The 19358-nt window shown below is 48.1% G+C and overlaps 1 protein-coding gene across 3 annotated transcripts in view; it reads left to right on the top strand.

The window, feature by feature from the left end:
• LIMCH1 (LIM and calponin homology domains 1) overlaps positions 1-19070 on the top strand; it is a 107068-nt gene extending 87998 nt beyond the window's left edge. For all 3 annotated transcript variants that reach the window (XM_045284004.1, XM_045284006.1, XM_045284005.1), the window contains 7 exons: positions 1319-1446; positions 3074-3195; positions 3583-3706; positions 5673-5750; positions 8202-8310; positions 11029-11131; positions 16206-19070. In XM_045284004.1, the coding sequence (XP_045139939.1) occupies positions 1319-1446; positions 3074-3195; positions 3583-3706; positions 5673-5750; positions 8202-8310; positions 11029-11131; positions 16206-16231 (690 nt within the window). In that variant the 3' untranslated portion in view covers positions 16232-19070. The remainder of the gene's footprint in view (positions 1-1318; positions 1447-3073; positions 3196-3582; positions 3707-5672; positions 5751-8201; positions 8311-11028; positions 11132-16205) is intronic.
• The last annotated feature ends 288 nt before the right edge of the window (positions 19071-19358 follow it).

A 19358-nucleotide genomic window follows, 5' to 3' on the forward strand; every position in this document is an offset into this window, starting at 1 on the left:
TGCAACCCACAGGTTGAGAATGACTAGACTAAATGAACTTTAAGTCTTTCTTAATCACAAGCCAAATTTACTGCAAACCAAGTTGATTCCATCTCACGGTGACCCTAGAGGACAGGGTAGACCTGCTTCTGTGGGTATCCCAGGCTGTCGAGCTTTAGAGGAGTAGAAAACCTCATCTTTGCTCTGCAGAGAAGCTGGTGGTTTTGAACTTCTGATCTTGCGGTTAGCAGCCTAATGTGTCACCCATCACACTCCAGAGATCCTTAAGTCTGTCTTAGGGTGCTGGAAAGGAAGCCTGGCCTGCATCTATGTCCTGTAATTGGGGTCATAGAAATACTAGACAGACAGTATACTGAGATCCGGATGAGCCATCAACCATTGCCATCAAATTAATTCCAATACATACCCACCCACCCCGATTGCTACAGAGTAGAACTGCTTGAAAGGGCTTTCATGGCTGTAGTCTTTATGGAACTAAATCAATCATCACACCCTCCCTACCCGAGGGGGCGGGGTTTACACTGTCAGCCTTTAGGTTAATCTTGTATTGCTGTTAGGTGCCGATAAGCCCATGCTGACTCACAGCCACCCTGGGTTCAGCAGTGTGAGCCACCGCCCAGTCCTCACCAGTGCTCTCAGGTTTGAGCCCATGGCTGCAGCCACGGTGTCAGTCCATCTCCGTGAGGGCCTTCCTCTTTTTCGCTGCCCCTGTCCTTTATCAACACGATGTCCTTCTCCAAGGACTGGTCTCTCCTGACAACACGTCCAGAGTAGACAAGGCAACGTCTCACTATCTTTGCTTCTGAGGAGCTTCTAAGGCTTTACTACTTCCAAGGCAGATTTGTTTGTTCTTTTGGACATTCATGGCCCCTTCAGTAGTCTTTCCCTCCCAGGAAGAGTCAAAATCGCAGAAAACCACAGGGGACGTTCTACCCTGTCCTGTTGGGTCACCCTGAGCTGGAAGCAGATGGCAGGGAGTTCTTCTTATGGGCTAATGGCAGAGAGTCAAGCGTTTTCCCCACCAGGGACTTGGATTCTAGCACCCAGGGATATTGAAAGCCATGTCCTGAAGTAGGTAGTCTTGTGACTTCCCTCGTTTTTTAAAGAGAAGATTTTCAATAGATGCACATCTGTCATTCATTATGAGAAAGATGCCGCGGAGACATTTATTCTCTCTCCTTGGAATCAGCTGTTATTCGGTTAATTTGAACAACTAAGGATGATTTCACCCTGGCTCTTGTTGCTTCACCGTAGGCCACATCATTGACAAGGTATCTTATGGGTCTTCTATTCAGGATGATCTTTGTTCTTCCCTCAGACTAAGATGGACTTGGAGCGCTGTCTGGAGGACGAGCACGAGGGAAGACAGGAGAAGCCGTTCCCGGAGGAGGACAAGGACTTGCTGCCGAAGGACAGGGAAAGCGATCCCCTTGAGGAACAGAGGAGGTAGGAGCCAGGACCCGCCTTCCCACCAGGCTCTGCCCGGTCACTCCCAGGAAGGGAAGCCATTGTGAATGCAAATCATATTCCGCTTTGAAATCATCATTCCAGTAATACAGTGCATATTTCTCAGACACAACCTAATAGCTCTGAAGTAAGTGTCCTTGAGAGAGGGAATATAAATAGGTTTATTTTTAAATAGAAGAAGCCCTTTCTTTTTTTAATAAGGAGAGATGGAGTTTTTGCTAAGGAGCCTTGGGGTTTATGTTAATGGAGGTAGACTAGTTTGGAAATGAGGGTGAATCATTGGTTCCAAGCATGCACCATGGGACCAGTGCCGTTAGATTTCAAATGTAGAAGCTGTGCTGGCAAATGTGTGGGCATGTCTGTTTTCATATTAATAAAAATAAATTAAGCGAGATTGTATACATGAGCAAAGGCGCGTGTTATTCATTCACATCTGAAACCTAGATCTCAGGGATCTGCAAGGTTAAAGGGAGGGGGAGGAAGAGGGATGAAAATGAGACCCTGGGATCCCACCCCAGTTTTGTGTCACCCCAAACTTTGCCAGTAGCAGCAGCTGAATGAGCGGTGAGAGTCACGTTGATTGTAGATGACAGCAGAAAGGATAGACGCCAAACCATGGGTGATGGTGGGTCATTCTGATATGTTCCCTGGGAGAGCTGAACAGGGTGTTCAGAAATGGCTGGACCATCCAGAGCGCTAGAGTCCACCAATTTTTTTTTTCTAATAAGACAGTATTTTGCCTCTGGATCTTTCTTCACACCTGGCTCTGAGATAATCTGGTAGATGTTGACATTTGTGTGCATCCTGCACCTGCAGGCATGAGTACACACACACACACAGAGCATCCTCATAGCGACTCAAAGCCACAAAAGGCTACGTAAGTGTCATTTTCAAAGACCGGCCTAGCTGCAAGATTGACGGGGAGCTGAGCTCTTCTGCTGGGACTGTGCTCTGAGAAATCTCCCGTGAACACCACCTAGACGACGGGGTTATTGGAGCTTGGAATCCATCCAGGTCTAGACACTGCAGAACACTGCATGTGGACTGAACACAGTTTAAAGGGGCCGTCGGTTTCATGAAATCAAAGCTGCAGGCCGTGAAGATTGGAAAGGTGCCGAGACATGTTTAGCATGGATGTCGGCCAGTTCTGCAGAGGACCCGTGTGAGCACCAGCTCTCCTTTCAGCCCCTCCATCCCTCCTTCCTCTGCAATCAGGATCTGCTAAGAGGCCAGTGAAGTAGCCTGGGCAGCCAGGGTCCCAGGTGGCCCCGTGGCTTGTACAGTAAAGTGCCAAATCTCATGTGAAAATCAAGGAGATGTCAAGTCGCTCCGGCATCTCTTCCAGTGATTGGAATGAAGAGTTTCCTGGATGGGAGATGAAGAGACCAACAGAAATGATGCTTTCCTGAGCTGGTTAAGTTGACGAATAGGGGCAAGGGGTGCCATTTAACCATAGTTCAAGTCCCTTTCCAATCCAGTTTAACCCTAAAAGACTAAAGGAAAAGAGGGTCGTTGATTTAAATGTCATAATGAGCCCTGCCTTAAGCAGTGGCGCTAATGAGTTGAGCTCCACTGCCTTGATTCTGAAGTATATTCGTTTCAACAGCCCAACTCAAGAGGTCCCGGCCCATTCTGAGAACCCAGTACCCAAAGGAGCCCATCCGGAGCAGCAGCTGGAGACTGAAGCTGGAACTCCACTCGGGGAAATGAGCCCACGGCCATCTCAGGGTAAGAATGGAGAGACCAGCCCCGGGGTGAAATGTGTAGTTACAACAGCATGGTCCACGGGTCAGAGAACACAACTGCTCCCCTCTGTGCATTAGGAACTGCCCCCCACCTCGCCCCCTGAATCTGCGTTCTGGACAATGGAATAGAACGTCCATCTTTTTTAGGGTGTTGCTGCTACTATGACACCAGAGGTCAGTTCTTAGGACTGACCCACAGTGCAGTGACTAAGCTGGGTGCTCCTGTCCTCCTGTGCCCAGGGGGACATGAAATCTGAGTGAGACCCCGGCCAGCATTAGCACTTAGAAGGAAGGGGACGTACTGAGCAGTACTCCCAGCGACGAGGTGCCTGGACTGCACCCTAAGTCTGCGCTCTTTGCTTGGCTCCAGATCCACCCCGGGACCAGCAAGTAGTAAACGCACCTGCACCCATGTCGAGAGACGTGAAGCCAAGATCCCTCCCACTGGACAAAAGCATGAACCCCCAGATGGGGTCTCCACGCGGAAGGCGGAAGTGAGTAACCAAATAAGGAGGAGGCAGTGTGCTTTGTCCGATGTGCGGACTGAGGAGGGACAGACACATACGGGTGAGATGGCCGCTGTCCGCAGCACCTCTGGGCCCTCTCTTCCTTTACTCTTATTGTCCAGGTAAAAAGGTAGTTAGAGGAGGCGGGACAGCACTGCTGGCAATTAAATGTTCACCCCGAATAGCTTTTAACCCACAAGAGGAATCTGAAGACTTGTATTTCTGTAAGTTATCTGAGTTTATTGGAGCTCAATCTGGTTATTAGGAATTAAGTTGTCCCAGAGCCTACTGACAAATGTTGTTTCCGGGAAAAGTATGGCTTTTTCCCATTATCAAGCTTTCCTGTTAAGGGAGCTACAGTAGGCGGTGCTCTAATTTTGTAAGAGTGATACGTTTTACCACACTTGATCTTAGGCAAAAAGGCCGAGAAGGGATGAGAATGGCAAGTTTAAAAAATAACAATACTCATCATATTTAAGCATTTCAGTATCACCAACAGGAAAGCGTGTGCCTGCGTTCCTCTCTCCCCGTGCTGACTCACTGGGCTGACCCTCCTGGGAGCTTTTTGAGGTCACGGCTCCCATTTTCAGTGAGGAAACAGAGGTTCAAGGAAGTTACAGAACTTACCCCAAAGGGGAAAGGAAATGAACCCACAGTTCCCCAATGAGATCGTATTGGAGCCGAAGGTTCAAAAATATCTTTATATTTTAAAAGTCATTGTAATGAGCCAATTATCTGGGGTCATGTTTTGCCTCTGCCACCTGTCCGCGTAGTGACTGAGCAATGCATGCCTCAGTTTCCTCAGCTGTCAAATGGGAAGAGGCCTGGCAATTAGTAAATGCTGTACAGGAGGGTTGTGCGGAAAGTTCAGGGAAACGTTCCATTATCTTTCAATTCCATTTTTTTCCACGAACTTTTTAGAGCCTCCTCATAGAAGGAATGATGATAGGATAATGGTGATGCCAATGATGAGAGTAACTTATTTGTAAGAGAAAAATACGCAATTCTGTCTTGGCTTCTCATTACATTGTGATGTTTCTGAAAACAGTGTTGGAATCCTTTGCCCAGTATTGCTTATGTCCATTCAGGTTCTCTGTGTCTCTGGGATGCCCGGGATGCACAGAAGCTAAAATAGCATCGAAGTCATTGTCAGTGATCCTAACAGCTACTTCTGACCTTGTTTTAAAAGCAGGGCTACCTGTCATTTAGTGTCTGACATGGAAATGCAAAAGAAGAAGGGGGCGGCGGTTTGGAAGGGCAGGGGTTCAGGGAGGGATGATGAAAACAGTTAGAAGACAGATGGACTCAGTCTCTGTGTGTGCCTAGGGTGCTGTGTCTCTCTCCTCTTCTTCTCTTCTACCCCTTTCTGTATCAGCGAACGAAGGCTTGGGAGCAAGAGCCTAGAACTGATGGCTTAATCACAGGCAGAGCGTGGGCAGCGGAGAGCACTGGACAACCATTCTAGGAGCCTTGGTTGGAGGCCATTCTGAGCCTAGGGTTGCCCATGACGTAGGGGTTGTAAATATTGTTGACATCCCTCTCATCACGTGTAATCCGTAGTGGATTGCTGATGGAGAAGGAAGCGGTGTCCGTAGAAAACACTTCCTTGAAGCTCTGCCACTTATTTCCAGGCAAGGAGCTTGTCTGTGAGTCCCTGCTTATCTTTCCCCCAGTCCGCCATTTGTCTACCTGCCTTCCCATACAAACAAGCAAAAAGAAACACATCCCAGCAATTTTAACTCCAAGGAACTATCGGCAAAGTAAAGATTTAAATCATAATTTACCGTTTCCGTGCAACTACGCCAACCTGGGTTTGCTCTTAGGTCACCAACACGTGTAATACTGGCTAGGTTATGATTCCTTGTGTCCTTAATTGGCTTTTCTTACTGAAACTGTCTGTGGATAGGGCATCTCTAACCTCATCATAATTGTTGACTTCTTCAACCCACCATAGGATAAGTCCTCAAGAGAACTTCCAGGCTGGACACTTGTCTCCCTGCTCTCCCACTCCTCCTGGGCAGTCCCCAAACAGGTATGTCCTAAGGCTCCGTGGCTGTATCAAACTACAGTCTGGCAAGCTTAATTACAACTGAGTCCGGACAGATGGGCCAAACAATCGTGAGCCAGATACCCATCCATCCACAGCTCTGCTGGCTCTCACTCTCTCCCCCTTCCCCATCCCCCTCTCCCCTCCCCTCTCTTCTCCTCCTTTCCTCTCCCCACTCCTCTCCCCCTTCCTCTCCCCTCCCCTCTCCTCCTCTCCTCTCTCCTCTCCTCTACTCCTCTCCTCTCTCCTCTCCCCACTCCTCTCCCCCTTCCTCTCCCCTCCCCTTTCCCCCTTCCTCTCCCCTCCCCTTTCCTCCTCTCCTCTCTCCTCTCCCCTCTCCTCTCCCCCTTCCTCTCCCCTCCCCTCTACTCCTCTCCTCTCTCCTCTCCCCTCTCCTCTCCCCCTTCCTCTCCCCTCCCCTTTCCCCCTTCCTCTACCCTCCCCTCTCCTTCTCTTTCTCTACATGCACACACACACCAAAATTACCAAACTCACTGCCATCCAGTCGATTCCAACTCATAGCAACCCTATAGGACAGGATGGAGCTGGCCCATTGGATTCCTGACGCTGTAACTCTTAGCAGGAGTAGAAAGTCTCATCTTTCTCCTTCCAAGAAGCTGATGGTTTCAAATGGCTGACCTTTTGGTTAGTAGCCTGATCCATAACCACTGTGCCACCTAGGCTTCTACACACACACAGATATAAAGATGTTCCCGTCTGCCTGCTGATTTCAGGCCACAAAAGGAAAAGGGGAGAGTGTGACGTGGCACGGCTGTGGCCACAGGGCTTTAATGATATTGTGTGGAACCTGCAATCCAGTCATCAAATCTCCCAGACACTGGTTTGGCTCCTCGCGCAGTACCCTTCCCTCCAAGCCAGCCCAGGGTTTCTGGGAAGGACCCACCAAAGGAACCAGGCAGAGGCTAAGAAAAGAAATTTCAAACTTCTCTTTTAACCCACGCCAGCTCTCTAACGATTGCTTCTGGACATGAATTCTTAAAAACTGCCTGGATTTCCATTCTCCCAGGAAACAAACCATGGGATGCTTGGGAGTCTCTTTGATGCAGACATGTCGTGTGACTACAGGATATGAGGAACTTCTAAAACATAGAGCTTGCTTGGGGGATTCTCCAGTTCCCTTTTTTCTTGTCTTCCTGGCTGGACTCCTGCCTCTCTGTGCCACACTGATGTTCAAGTGGCAATGCTCAGCCTAAGGGTTTCCTTTTAAGATAATTCCAAAAGCTTTGCAGCCCCTGGGCGGCCTGTGCCGCTGCTTGAACAGGACAGCCTTCTCGTTCCGGGTGGATTGGTGACCCTGCCGTTGTACCTGGGGCTGCTGGATAGAGGGTTCGGTTCTCAGCCACTGGCCGGGCCTGTGGGGATTCAGAGCTTAGACAGAGTTAGCCCAAGCCCTCCAGGAACTGAAAACCAGGAGTGGCAAGCGCCCAAATCACAGACTTCTCGTGTGTTTACACTGGAGGAGGTCAGAGAGAACATGAAGTCCAGACGCCTCATTTCAAAGGCAAACGGGAAACCCGAGATGACGTCTTTCTGTCACATGATGGAATTTGATGAGGGAGCAAGGATTTATCCCTGGGACTTAGGGATCGGGTCCCCTCTCTGCCTGGTAACTGTGCTCTATTTTATAACAATTCTCTTTAGAAAACAAACAAACATTCTTCTTAACAAGTAAAAAGACATGCCCTGGTACACCAAGGAGCTATTGATGACTAATTTTAAAGGAACTTTGAAAGCTCAGTGAAGCTAAACTTACTGATCTCTTAGGGGTTATGAAAACATAATACATGCTCGGCATCATCTCGAGACTGCAACTCAAACTGCCTGGAACAAATCACTTACACACCCACCCATGAGGACCTTCAAAAAGTTCACAAGAAAATCCCACTACCTTTTTATTCCACAGAGCTTTCTGGATCCCCCACTTATATACTCACTCACACACACACACTCACCAAATGCAAACCCCACACGGGAGCCTTATTGGATTTAGTCTGCCACCTCTATCGAATAATTCATTTACTGTCATTTATCAGCTCCATACTTTTCTTTTCATCTGTGATGTAAGTGTGTGACCTGTGGAAATAAGAACTGCTAGCAGTACGCCTTTCAGAACAAGGAGCCCTGGTGGTGTCGTGGTTCCTCCTCGGGCTGGGATCAGCATGGTCAGCGATTTGAAACCACCAGTCAGCTCCACGGGAGAAACACGAGGCTTCCTCCTCCCATCCACAGTCCCAGTCTCTGAGACCCAAAGGGTCAGCATGGACGCAGTGAGTTTGGAGTATGACAGAAGGAAGCATGCCCTGCAGCTTCTAGCAGCAAGCCTTTCAGAATTCCCTATTTCTTGTTGTTTGCGTGAGGTTATACAGATGTGTATTTGACCAACTGCTGTAAACTGACACTTGAATTTTAATCTAGGTCTATCAGTGGGAAGAAGCTGTGCTCTTCCTGTGGCCTTGCTTTGGGGAGAGGAGCCGCGATGATCATTGAGACCCTTAATCTCTATTTCCACATCCAGTGCTTTAGGGTATGTGCTCATCACTCTTCCCACGGAGTGCAACTACTGGTCTCGCTCGGTACCCTTGTGCTGCAGAATACCTCCCAGAAACCCTGGAGCTCTTTGCCTGGGTTGTGCAGAAGTGGGTGGGGTCTAACCTTTAGAAGACTCTCTCCTACCATACCTTGCGCTGGGATGTTGGTTGGGAAGCGGCTAGACACACTGGTGTAATGGATGTCACTCACGACAGTACGCTGTGGCAGAGAGCTGGGACTGCTACCCTGGCGAGTCTTTCAGGGCCCTGTGGATCGATTGGAAGTACACTACCTTTGCTGCTTCTTGAATCCTATGACTTAACATTGAGAGCATTTAGTTTTTGATTCCATGCAAGATTTGCCTGCCAACTATGTGGTTATAACCAGCTACCAAATGTTAGGTCTCAGATCGAATGTCTCATTCCCAGAACCTGCCTTGCTCACTCAAACTAAGTGACACATTGTGACACAGCCCTAAAAGTTCCATGGCCCTTCTCACTGCCGACTAAATTCTTTAAGGATCAGCTGTCTCTTCCCATCAGCTCCCCTCTCCATGAAGCGAGGGCCCTGTCTGCCTTGCTCGCCACCCTTGCTGCTGTACCTAACAAAACACCATGCTACAGTCTGGGGAAGAAATCCATGAATAGACTGCGAGTGAGGAGGCCTAAGAAGGAGGTCAGCTAACCAGTTAGTTATGCTCAGTTCGTGATTAAATGTATGCATTCGATCCTATCAGTCTCTCCTGCCTTTTCTCGATTCAGTAACCCATTTCAAGTCAATGAGGGATTTTTGACGCCAAACCCTGCAGCACTGAAGAAGAGCCACCTCTTGCTGTGTGTGACGTGGGCATGTGTCCTTTGGGGAACGCCCACCTTCTTGGCTGTTTCAATGTCCTAATTGTAGCTCCTGAGGCTAGAAAGTAAGACATGTGAGGGTTAAAAGATGACTCCCGCTTTGCCTGCGTGCTGGATGAAAGCGGGCACAATTGTCTCCAAATCACAGAATTTAATAATATCAGCAACCTGGGAAAAGTAAAATATATCCACAGTGTGAATACTTACTGAGTCCACATACCCAGCCTGTTAGAAGGAGACCATACTTTTCCATTTCCTAAATTCCACTTCGTTTTCATGGAATCACCAATGTGGTGATCTTTTAAGATCACCAGTGTGGTCACTGGTGGCCACACTATGAAATGAACCAGGCCGATGTGTATCCTGCATTGTCTGGGAGGGGTTTGGGGGCTCCAGGAAAAGTGTGTGGTACAGCCCAGATGCTGCGTTCCAACACCACACTCTCTTCTCAGAGGTTTCACCAAAGTTAGAAATCACGGACGTGCTGAAGGGTCTTTGCTGAGTCTCCAGGGATAGGACACTGGCATTGTTAGTGGTCAAGACCTTTATTCTCAGATGCTTTAAGGTGACTCCCTAGATTGATTGCCCACCTGTGCCACATAGTGACAGCTTATAGCATCCCATGAATGAAATTGTTCCTGGTCCTACATGGCTTTTGAGCTGGCTCCTGATCCCTCAACAAGAGCCTGGCAACTTGGCCAACTGCCACTGCCTCCCTCTCAGGTATCGCCTGATGATGGATCCTTCCGCCTCTCTTACTCTGGGTACCACTGCTTTCTGTGTGGAAAGGACAAGTGGAATAGTTACTGCCTAATGATTCTGCTCTGGTGCACGACTGCAGAGCATCTGCAAGATTCTTCCCAGACAAGTTTTTTGATGGGGAATTCACTGGCCTTGGGTTTACTGAAAACCACCAGGGTCTGCTCGGTTTGAAATGGCACTCCCACCTCGATAGAGAGAGTTTGATGGCAGTGGTTATTGCAGTCAAGTAAACTCAACCCCACTTACTAACTTTATAGCCTAACCGCCCTCTGAACCAAAATCCCCCTCTGTAAAAGCAAAGGAGTTGGGATAAAGTCCAGAGTGTATTGTTGTGACTCAGCTGGTGGTAGAGCCCCGTGTGAGTCTAGGTAGACTAGAGCAACAAATCCATAGAAGCTCATATGTGTGTAAGAGAGTTTTATATAAAGGGTAATTGTACATTAAGAAAGCATCCCAACCCAGTCCCGTCCAAGCCCAGAAGTCCGACATTAACCCATATGTCCAATACCAATCTATAAAGTCCTCTTCAGACTCATGAAACACATGCAATGATGCTGAGTGCAGGACGACCACAGGCCAGTAGGTAGGAAGTCTTTGGTCGCAGTGCCATTGTAAGCATCTCAGTGCTGGCAGGGGTCTCCATGTGGCGCCTCCAGTTCCCAGGGCAAGGGGTCTATCAGCATAGTGCCTTGTGTCTTGTCAGTAGAGAGTCTCCAAGGGAGTGAGCAGAGAGACAGACGTGTCTCCGCCTCTAAGGAAGAAAATACAGGCATTCCCAGCATTCTCAGGAGAAGGCCATGTCCACAAAGAGGCCTCATTGGCTATGATCCGATTGACAGACTAGACTCCACCCCTTCACTCTTAATCCTCTCAAGTCCCAAATTGACACCAGATGATGTAACTACCACACCCCCAGCCTGTAGCACATGCTCAGCAAACCAGCAGCCCGCAGACGTGATGGTTACTGCCATCACGTGAACAGTAACCAGGCAACGTAAAGGAGTCATTGCTCAACAACCACCACAACTCGAAGTGCTTTTTAAAGGAAGAAACCATCCCAGGCGGATCTCAGGAATGCTGTTCTTTGTCTCTTCCAGTGTGGCGTTTGTAAGGGACAGCTTGGAGATGCAGTCAGCGGGACGGACGTCAGGATTCGAAACGGTCTTCTCAACTGTAACAGCTGCTACGTGCGCTCCAGAAGTGAGTGCTGGGAGGAGGGGCGGGGTTTGAGGTGGATGATGCCATCATGTGCCTTTGTCCTAGGACCCAATGGGGAATTGGGTATTTCCCTCCATTGATGTATTCAGCTGACGAAAACCTGCAGCTGCTGCTACTGCTGATGTTGTTGTTGTTGTTGTTGGCTCTGACTCTTAGTGACTTGGTGTGTAATGGCAGAACCTTGCCCAGTACTCTCATGTCATCACAATGGTTGCGGTTCCGCCACTGTGTTAGTTTCTCCAGCGCGCTGAGTCTCTCCCTCGCCTTCTCCAACCCTGCGTTTCACTAACTGCCATGTCCTGCGCTCCTAACTGATCTTGCCCCGGTGGCGTGCTCAAAGTCACGGGGCCCAAGTCTCCCCGCCTCTCTTCTAAGGAGCATCCTGGTGGTGATCTTCCTAATGTTGCGTTCCCTATGGTTGTCATTAGCTAATGTCCTCAAGTGGATGGCAGACCCTTCTTTCTAGTCTGTCTACATCCAGAAGATTGCTGGAGCCCAGCCGGCCTCGGGGACTGCTGGGGTGTGTGGGACCGACATGCAGGGTGCATCACCCAAGCCACCACCGTCTGGCAAGGGCGACACTGTGGGAGATCGAGGTCAAAGAAAATGTCAGACACTTACATTCTACAGGAAGTGCAGGCCAACTAGTAGAGGTTCTGATGAGCTAGAAGGAGGCTTTGCAGCTCCAGGAGGCCTATTCCTTTGTGAGGCTCAGCTTTCGAAGACCGCACCATGTGGGGCTGGTTTCCTGTGAAGACTGGTTCCCCACTGCTCATCAAACGAAGCACCACCTCCTCGGGACCCATGTGCTCTGTGTTTAGGCATTTCCATTGACAACAGCATGTGGTTTTGCTAAATGGAAAGTCCCTTGAGAGACAAACCATCGGCTTCTGACCCTTTGCGAGCTGATGCGTCCCTAGAGCTCCCCTGAACTGTGGACCCTCCTGGAGAAGAGGCGTGTTGACTTGGGAGCCACCAGGGGGTGCTGTTTCCCAGCGGCTGTTTTGAAAACCAGAGCGCGGGTCCTGGGAAACCTTGGGGAGTCCCACCCTTATAGCCTTTCTGGTGGATACCCTGAGGAGCCTTGGTGGTATGGTGGTTATGCATTGAGCTGCTGGCTGCAAGGTCAGTAGTACAAACCCACCTCAGGAGACAGCTGAGGCTTGAATACATTGGAAATTCTTACAATCTTGGAAAAAATCACAGGGGCAGTTCTGCCCTGACCTACAAGGTCACAATGAGACAGACTTGAGTCACTGGCAGTGAGGTTTGTGTTTGGTGGATAACCTAGATAACAGGAGACCTTTCCATTGCAAATCCATCTGAAGAAGGGAGTTTGGCATTCAAGAATGTTTTATTTTTCTAAGGAACCAAAGTCACATTTTTATAGCGTTCATTTTTTACACAGGTCTCTAAAGCCCCTGCTGGCCCAGTGCATCAGGCACCAGGCTGCTCACCACAGGTCATTGATTCAAACCCCCCAGCTGCTCTGTGGATGACAGATGAGGCCGTCTGTTCCCCTGAGCTTCAGACACCCTCTGTAGGGTCTCTGTGACTCCACTCCGCAGCAGGCAGTGCATTTATTCTTGCTTGATTGTTTGTTCCCCTAAATATTCAAGACGGGAGGCATGAGGAGGAAACTATAGAATTTAGCATCTTAGAGCTACACTTCTAGTCAATTAGAGACATAGGTGCCTGACTTAATAGAATGATTGGAATTTTAAAATCAATCAAGCCCAGGTGGTTTTGATTTAGGACAAACGTGAGATCAACACAGTTCCAGCTTGGAGCTCTGTCACCAACCTGGACTCCTTGCCATCCGTGGACTTTCTGGCTTGGGTTTTGTTGTTTCGGTTTTTTTTCATGTCCTAGAAAGGAAAACTTAAAACTTTGCCTCCCAGGTTTCAAAATTCTTTTCCCCTGTCATTTTCTACTAGGGAAGCCTCTTTTCATCCCGGGTGAACCCTCCTGGAACCAGAAGAGGGCACTGTTAGGTCGTAGGACAGAACTTCCATGCTGATTGAATTACATCCCTAGTTCAAAGTGCTGGAGGACCAAGGGACCCACCTCCAGGTGACAGCAACCTCTCTGGATCTGGGTTGTTGGTTTTTCATTGAGAAGCTTTGTGATTTCTTTTGGAAATCAGCTGTTCACATCAGAGCCAGGGGTGCCTCTCTTAGACGCACAAATAGGAAGCCCCGCTCCCTCCGCTTGTTCACCCTAAGTCTAAGAGAAGAGTCCGAGGGTACCTGCCCCATTCTCCCAGGATGAAAGCTGAGAACATGATTTTGACACAGTCCACAGTGTCATTTCTTTTTTCTTTGGTTGCACTATTGTTTTACTAGGAATTGTTAGAACCCTGAGAAATACAGACGCTGCCCCGGGGGTGGGGGTGGGTGGGGTGCTGTGGGTTAGGCGTGGAGATGCACCAGCCACCAGGAAGGAGAGAGATGAGATTGTCTGCTCCCATAAAGATTTCCTGTCGCGGAAACCCGATCTTGGGTCGCTGTGAATCCGTATCGACTCGAGGGCAATTGATTTTTCGCATCTAAGAATTGCAAGGACGGAGACGAAATGGCCCACCAGTTCTCGGACTAGACAACCTCTCCAGAATTCAAAATAGTAATACAAGGCATATACGTGGTATCTCGTGTGGCTGATGTAAGTGGTTTGCAATTGGCTGCTAACTGAAAGACTGGGGGGTGGAATCTAGCCCGAAACTCCATGGAAGCAAGGCCTGGCGAACTGCTCCCCTAAAGAGTAGCCCCAAGAAAGCACGTTAGGGCAGTTCTACTCTGTAACACATGGGGGGGTGGCGATTTGGGGCCAACCCGACTAACAGCAACCACAACAGTAAAGTACAGTGTGTGATCGTTTCAATATTCCCCCAATACCATCCTCCCAGGGCGCCCCATTCTGCGGTCTTCCTGATCCCTGGGTCAGCTCTCACCTGCACGTCCGGGGATTGGCTCCGGTCCCGTTCAGGGCACCTAAGCCCGCAGCCCTCAGGTTGGCTTCCTTCACGCTTTCAAGAGGGCGTTTGCAGCAGCTTTGCCCAGTGTTTTGCACTGTTTGATTTCTTGACGACTGCTTGCACGGGCAGTGATGGTGGGGCCAAATAAAACGGCATCTTTGGCAACGTTGATTTCTTGGCAACTTCGACTTTTTTCTCCAGTTATCACGCTGTTTCTTCTCGGCCCAGTCGTGAGGATTTTCACGTTCTTTATGTAGCTCACTTAGCAGTTGGTGTGGTTTTCTGCGTAAACATTAGTACCGTGGTGGGCTAAATTTTCATGCAGTCAGCACAAGACAGGGAGAATGATCAGCCTATCTAGAAAGCTGCTCGTTCCCCTTGTGCTGTTATTGGGGGCAGGACGCGGAGGGGGGAAGGGTGTGAAATCATCCTGGGGAGGTACACACCCCTGAGAATAATCAACCACTGCGATGCAGAGGGTAGCGTTTACCCTAAGACAGCACCTAGAAGGGCAGGCGAGGCGTGGGCGCCTGAACCACAGGGAGGGAAGTGGGGATCGGTGAGGCTGCGCTGAGGGAACTGCAAGGAAGGGGCCCAAGCAAAATGTGTCTGAATGACTGGCCGTAAAATGCATGAGCTGCCCTGTCCACTTTCACCCGGTTCACACTGAAACATCTTAGAGAAATCAAGCGGTGCATTGCATCTAGGCAATCCTGCTGCAGAAGCCCCCTGGACAGCTTACTTTCAGGTGAGCCTAACCCAAGCCAGGGTATTAAAACAGAGAGGGTGGGTGGGGAGAAAGGCATTTAAAAAAAGAAACTTTGGAAGCCCCTCCATATAGCTGAGGAGAGAATAGGTGGAGAAAAATTATAATTGCATTTGAATTGGTTCGGCGTCAGAGTGGGAAGAACCAGCTAACCATCGTCCTTTCTCATGTTATGTTTCATCTGAGTGGAGAAGATGGGAGATGGATGGATGTGAGGGGTGCTTTACATCACAGGCATTCGAAGTGAAGCAAAATCATGTTGTTCTGTGGAATAACACCTGAATCTGTAATCCTATTTTCTCCAAGGGACTAGTCACATTTGAATGAAATGTTTCTCTGGGAAGGGGAGGAGCGCAGCAGCATATTGAAGTGCCAGCCCTAAAAGCAACGTAAACCGTTTTTAAGTTCGTGTGTAAATGGGGATGGAAGCGCAAAACAAATTACCTGTCACAAATCAAGCTGTCGCTTTTTAACTTGTGTCGTTAGTACTCGGGTGTTGGGAGCCCGTGTCTTTGCACATGCGATTCTGTCCCATCCTTCACGCTTGTGAAATGCATTTAATGGAAACTCCCCGGGGTCTTTTCCAATGTTTGCAACCGCCGCATCACGATGCTCATACCTAAAGCGAAGAAGAAACCTTATAAAGGTTTCAGCAAGAAGGATGGAGCCCAGCCCAGCCTTTCGAGTGAGGGTTGCCAGAGACAGTGCAAGCTAATTGTCTCCCAGTGAAATTTGACTTTCAGATCGATAAGTGAATCTCATGTTTAGTATGCATCTGTTGCAAATAGTCCGTCTCTTGACTTCGGTCTGTTTCAGGTATTATGGAACAATGCTTGGTGGTTGAGGGGAAATTCAAACTCTGCCGGGTGCTCTGTGCTTGGGTTCGCGACATCTAGCATTTCTATCCCGTGGTGATGTGGCATCGTTCCTCAGTTACACTGTATTTGTTTTTAGAGATGCAAAACTTGAAGGACTTGAAAGAAAATACTATTTCCTTATTCATTTAACCCAGAAAACAAGGGGGGAAACTCAATGCACATGCATGTGGTTTAGAAAGAAGTCTAGAGAATTTCTACATCAAGCACTGGTGCGCATGACTCATCTGGGAATCTTGTTCAGCGGGGCCAGAATTGAGGCCAAGATTCTGCATTTCTGACGCGCTCTTTCAGTGAGGCCAAGATTGTTTGTGGTTGGGCCACAATTTGAGTTGCCGGGTGACACAGTTTTCCCAAACTGCTCATACGGGAAGTTTGAAAATGTATGAAGTAAGAAGTGTTGCCTCCTTTCACCAAATGTTGCTGTTTGCTTTATCACAGGTGCTGGCCACCCTACGACCCTGTGATGTGGTTTTCCAGCTTCCAGATCATTCGCCATTTGGTTTATGAGGGTGTCGTTGGCAATTGTCTAACAAAATCTCAAGTTTGGGGCGTCCCAGAATTCATCTAATTTCTGAAAGGCTATGCTAAAACATGAGACCTGTTCTTTTATAGCACAATGTTTTGTTTTGCTTTCTTTTCTTTTTTTTTTGCACATCTATAAAAAAGAATAATGAATTGTAATAATCTGGAATAGCTTTAAAAAAAAGGTATTTGCATGACCAATCAGGCTTATGGTTTTAAAATGTGTTATTCTCTTCTTTGGGACTAAATGAGGTCAACGATGCAAGAAACCTATTTGGTGTTCATAGTTCTAGGAATTAAAGATTTTCCGTTTACAGAATTGAGCTGCACCAAGTGCAAGACATGCCAACTCGAGACTTGTGGTCGCCTGAGCTAGGAGCCGAAGATGAATGCGCTTCACAAACGAAACCTCACAGCACGCAAGCTCCCGGAGCTACGGGGGTGTGTGTTGTTGCTGTTGTTTTTAGCAAAGACCCTAGTCTGAGCATAGAGACTGTAATCCCGAAACATTTGTGGGTAGAAGTTATACCAATAAATTATTGCACCATTAGTATTAGATTTTGTGTACCTTGGACGTTATGTCCTTACTATAGCTGTGCTAGCATATAAAGAGCAACTTCGTAGTATCTGCTGGACCGACACTCCGGGACATTGCCCAAGGGTAGGAACCAGCAGAGGGAAACGCTCCAGTCACCATTTCCAAAGTGAGTACCAAACTGGGGAGGGGGTTCCCCTTCAAAGGAGTGGCGAGCATCGCCACGAGGTCTGTGTGACGTGCTTCTCTTCAGGCACTGAATCAGGGGTCCTCCGTAAGAGACCATGGAAAGTCTCAGTCGTACGGAGTCACAGCAGGGTGGTCACTCCTGACCTGGCCTGCGAGTTCTCCTGGGTGCTCTGACGCTCCAGGGTCTACCTGAAAGCAGTAAGTCCATCCCAATGGAGTCCAAATGACTTAGCGATATGAAAAGCCATTGGTGTGTGAGCAACAAGGACCTGCCACTCCGAGTGTGCGCCTCCCCCTCCCCAATTCTAATGGGCACATGCTCTGCTCATTCTCCTTGTCACCACCTTTCTTCGTCCTCAAGGACCGCCGCCGCGGGCGGAGCGGCTTGGACAGGGACTCTTATCAAGAGCTGGCTGCGTCTCTGGCCCTGCGTGATGCGCCCCAGCGAGCAAGAAAGGGGTCAGGTCACTAAAAACCATTCACACTCTAGATCTCCAGGCGGTGTCCTTTAAGACCGCAGAAAGAGGAAATTCTTTATTCTGCCTTAAAAACAATGGCAATAGGCAAAGGTGACACGAGGTGGACATGGACTATGGGACAGTCCTGATCGTTCTACCTAGTCCCGCAAGAAGATCCAGTGGCTGTTTTCTTCTGCGATGTAAGCAATAATTTCCTTAGGCTAGCTAGCAGTTATTTATTTCCATGCTAGATGGCTCTTGGCATGTGGGCTCCGTAGAAGTGGGTTCCTGAGCCGCTGGAGATCTCTCGACCCTGTTGTCACTTGGGCGAGCTGTTGTTAGTGTGACATTTCTACAGCACTTCATTACAAATTGTGCCTTAGACCATGCAGAGCCGTTGCACATGGTCGCGGATGAATTATGGATACGGGACACTGGAGAGAGATGAAGTCACTTCCAAACTCCCAAGACTTCTCACGGGGGCCTTGGCAGTTTCGCGGAAAGAAAGAAAAATGACATAGCGAGGGAAAACAGGACACAGGTTTTGAACAAAAATGTACAGATTCAATCTGCTATTTTGATTAACCACCTGCATGTTTTATTAAACGTTTTGATACTGTGGATGTTTACACTTTGCATGATGCACTATAGCAAGCCCCTTACCACGAACACTGCGCAAAACCTGTACAATGTGCTCATTCATAACCGATTTTTATAGAAGACTTTTTACATGTGGAGCCCCATGTATTATGTAAGGAACTACATGAATATTGCACATTCTCTTCTGGTTTCACAAACCCATTTATACATATTTCTTAGAGTCATTGTACATGTATTGAAGCTAGACTCGAGTCAAGAGGAATAAAGCCCCATTCTCCCACTGCAAAATGTACTCTTCCATAGTGAACACTAGTCACCAGCACAGAATAATCTCCAACATTTTCTAAATTCTAATTGCCAACTGTTTCTATTTCTATTTGATTTGTATTTCATTTGGAGTCTGTTACATGGCAGCTTCGGCAGACTAGATATTGTTTTGCCCGATGCAGCATAATGAGTATGATCTATTTCTTTTCAAATCATCTCTGAGAACCCAGCGGGGAGGAGGGCATGCGCGCCTGCTTTCTGTTGGGCTGTCGTGTAAATGTGTTTGTTTTCCAAAAAGAAGAGCCAAAGGAGGAAGCAAGGGAGTGGTTTTGCTGTTCCTGTGGAAATGTATCTGTTCCCCTCGTCCTCCAAATCCTACTCCCTTCTCTTTCTTAAGGAAACTTGGGGAATGCTTTCTGTTGTTGTTCATTTTCAAGCGTTGATGATGCTTCCTGATTCTATGTAGTGTTACTAATGCAGCATCTACTACAGTTTCTAGACACCATGTCAGATTGAACAGAAGGAAAGGATCCACCTCCTGTGGGAGTCCGTCCCAAAGATGTTACTGGAATGGGTGGCCAATGTTCTCTATCAGTTAAACTAACCTTCATCTACAATATTTATTCCAAAATGCCTCTGAGAACTAGTAAATAAAACAAATGGAAAAACGTTGTCTAAAATGCAACAGCTTTTATAGTAAATGTACATTTATAAATAAAATACTCAAATCCATTCTGTAGTCCATTGATTTGCAGGGGGTGGGAGGGGGGTCCAGCTGTCAGTGCTCTTGCAAGGGAGAATGGATCTCTTCCTTGTAGCATTTGGCCCCGAGTTGTGTAGTCAGATAATACCAATGGCCAATTCTTTAAGGAAAACCAAACTTACCAGCTGGCTGTAGGGGTGTGTGAGGAATTTTCTTCTGCTGAAGGGTTCACCTGGCACATACATGTCAGCATTCAGCTACAAACAAAAGTTGGCCACTTGAGTCCACCCAGAAGTGCCTCAGACCTGGTAGGGATT

This window comes from Echinops telfairi, unplaced genomic scaffold (assembly GCF_000313985.2).
Source record: "Echinops telfairi isolate 266 unplaced genomic scaffold, ASM31398v2 ScPeMD7_7468;HRSCAF=8506_0, whole genome shotgun sequence".
In the NCBI taxonomy this organism is placed as follows: Eukaryota; Metazoa; Chordata; class Mammalia; order Afrosoricida; family Tenrecidae; genus Echinops; species Echinops telfairi.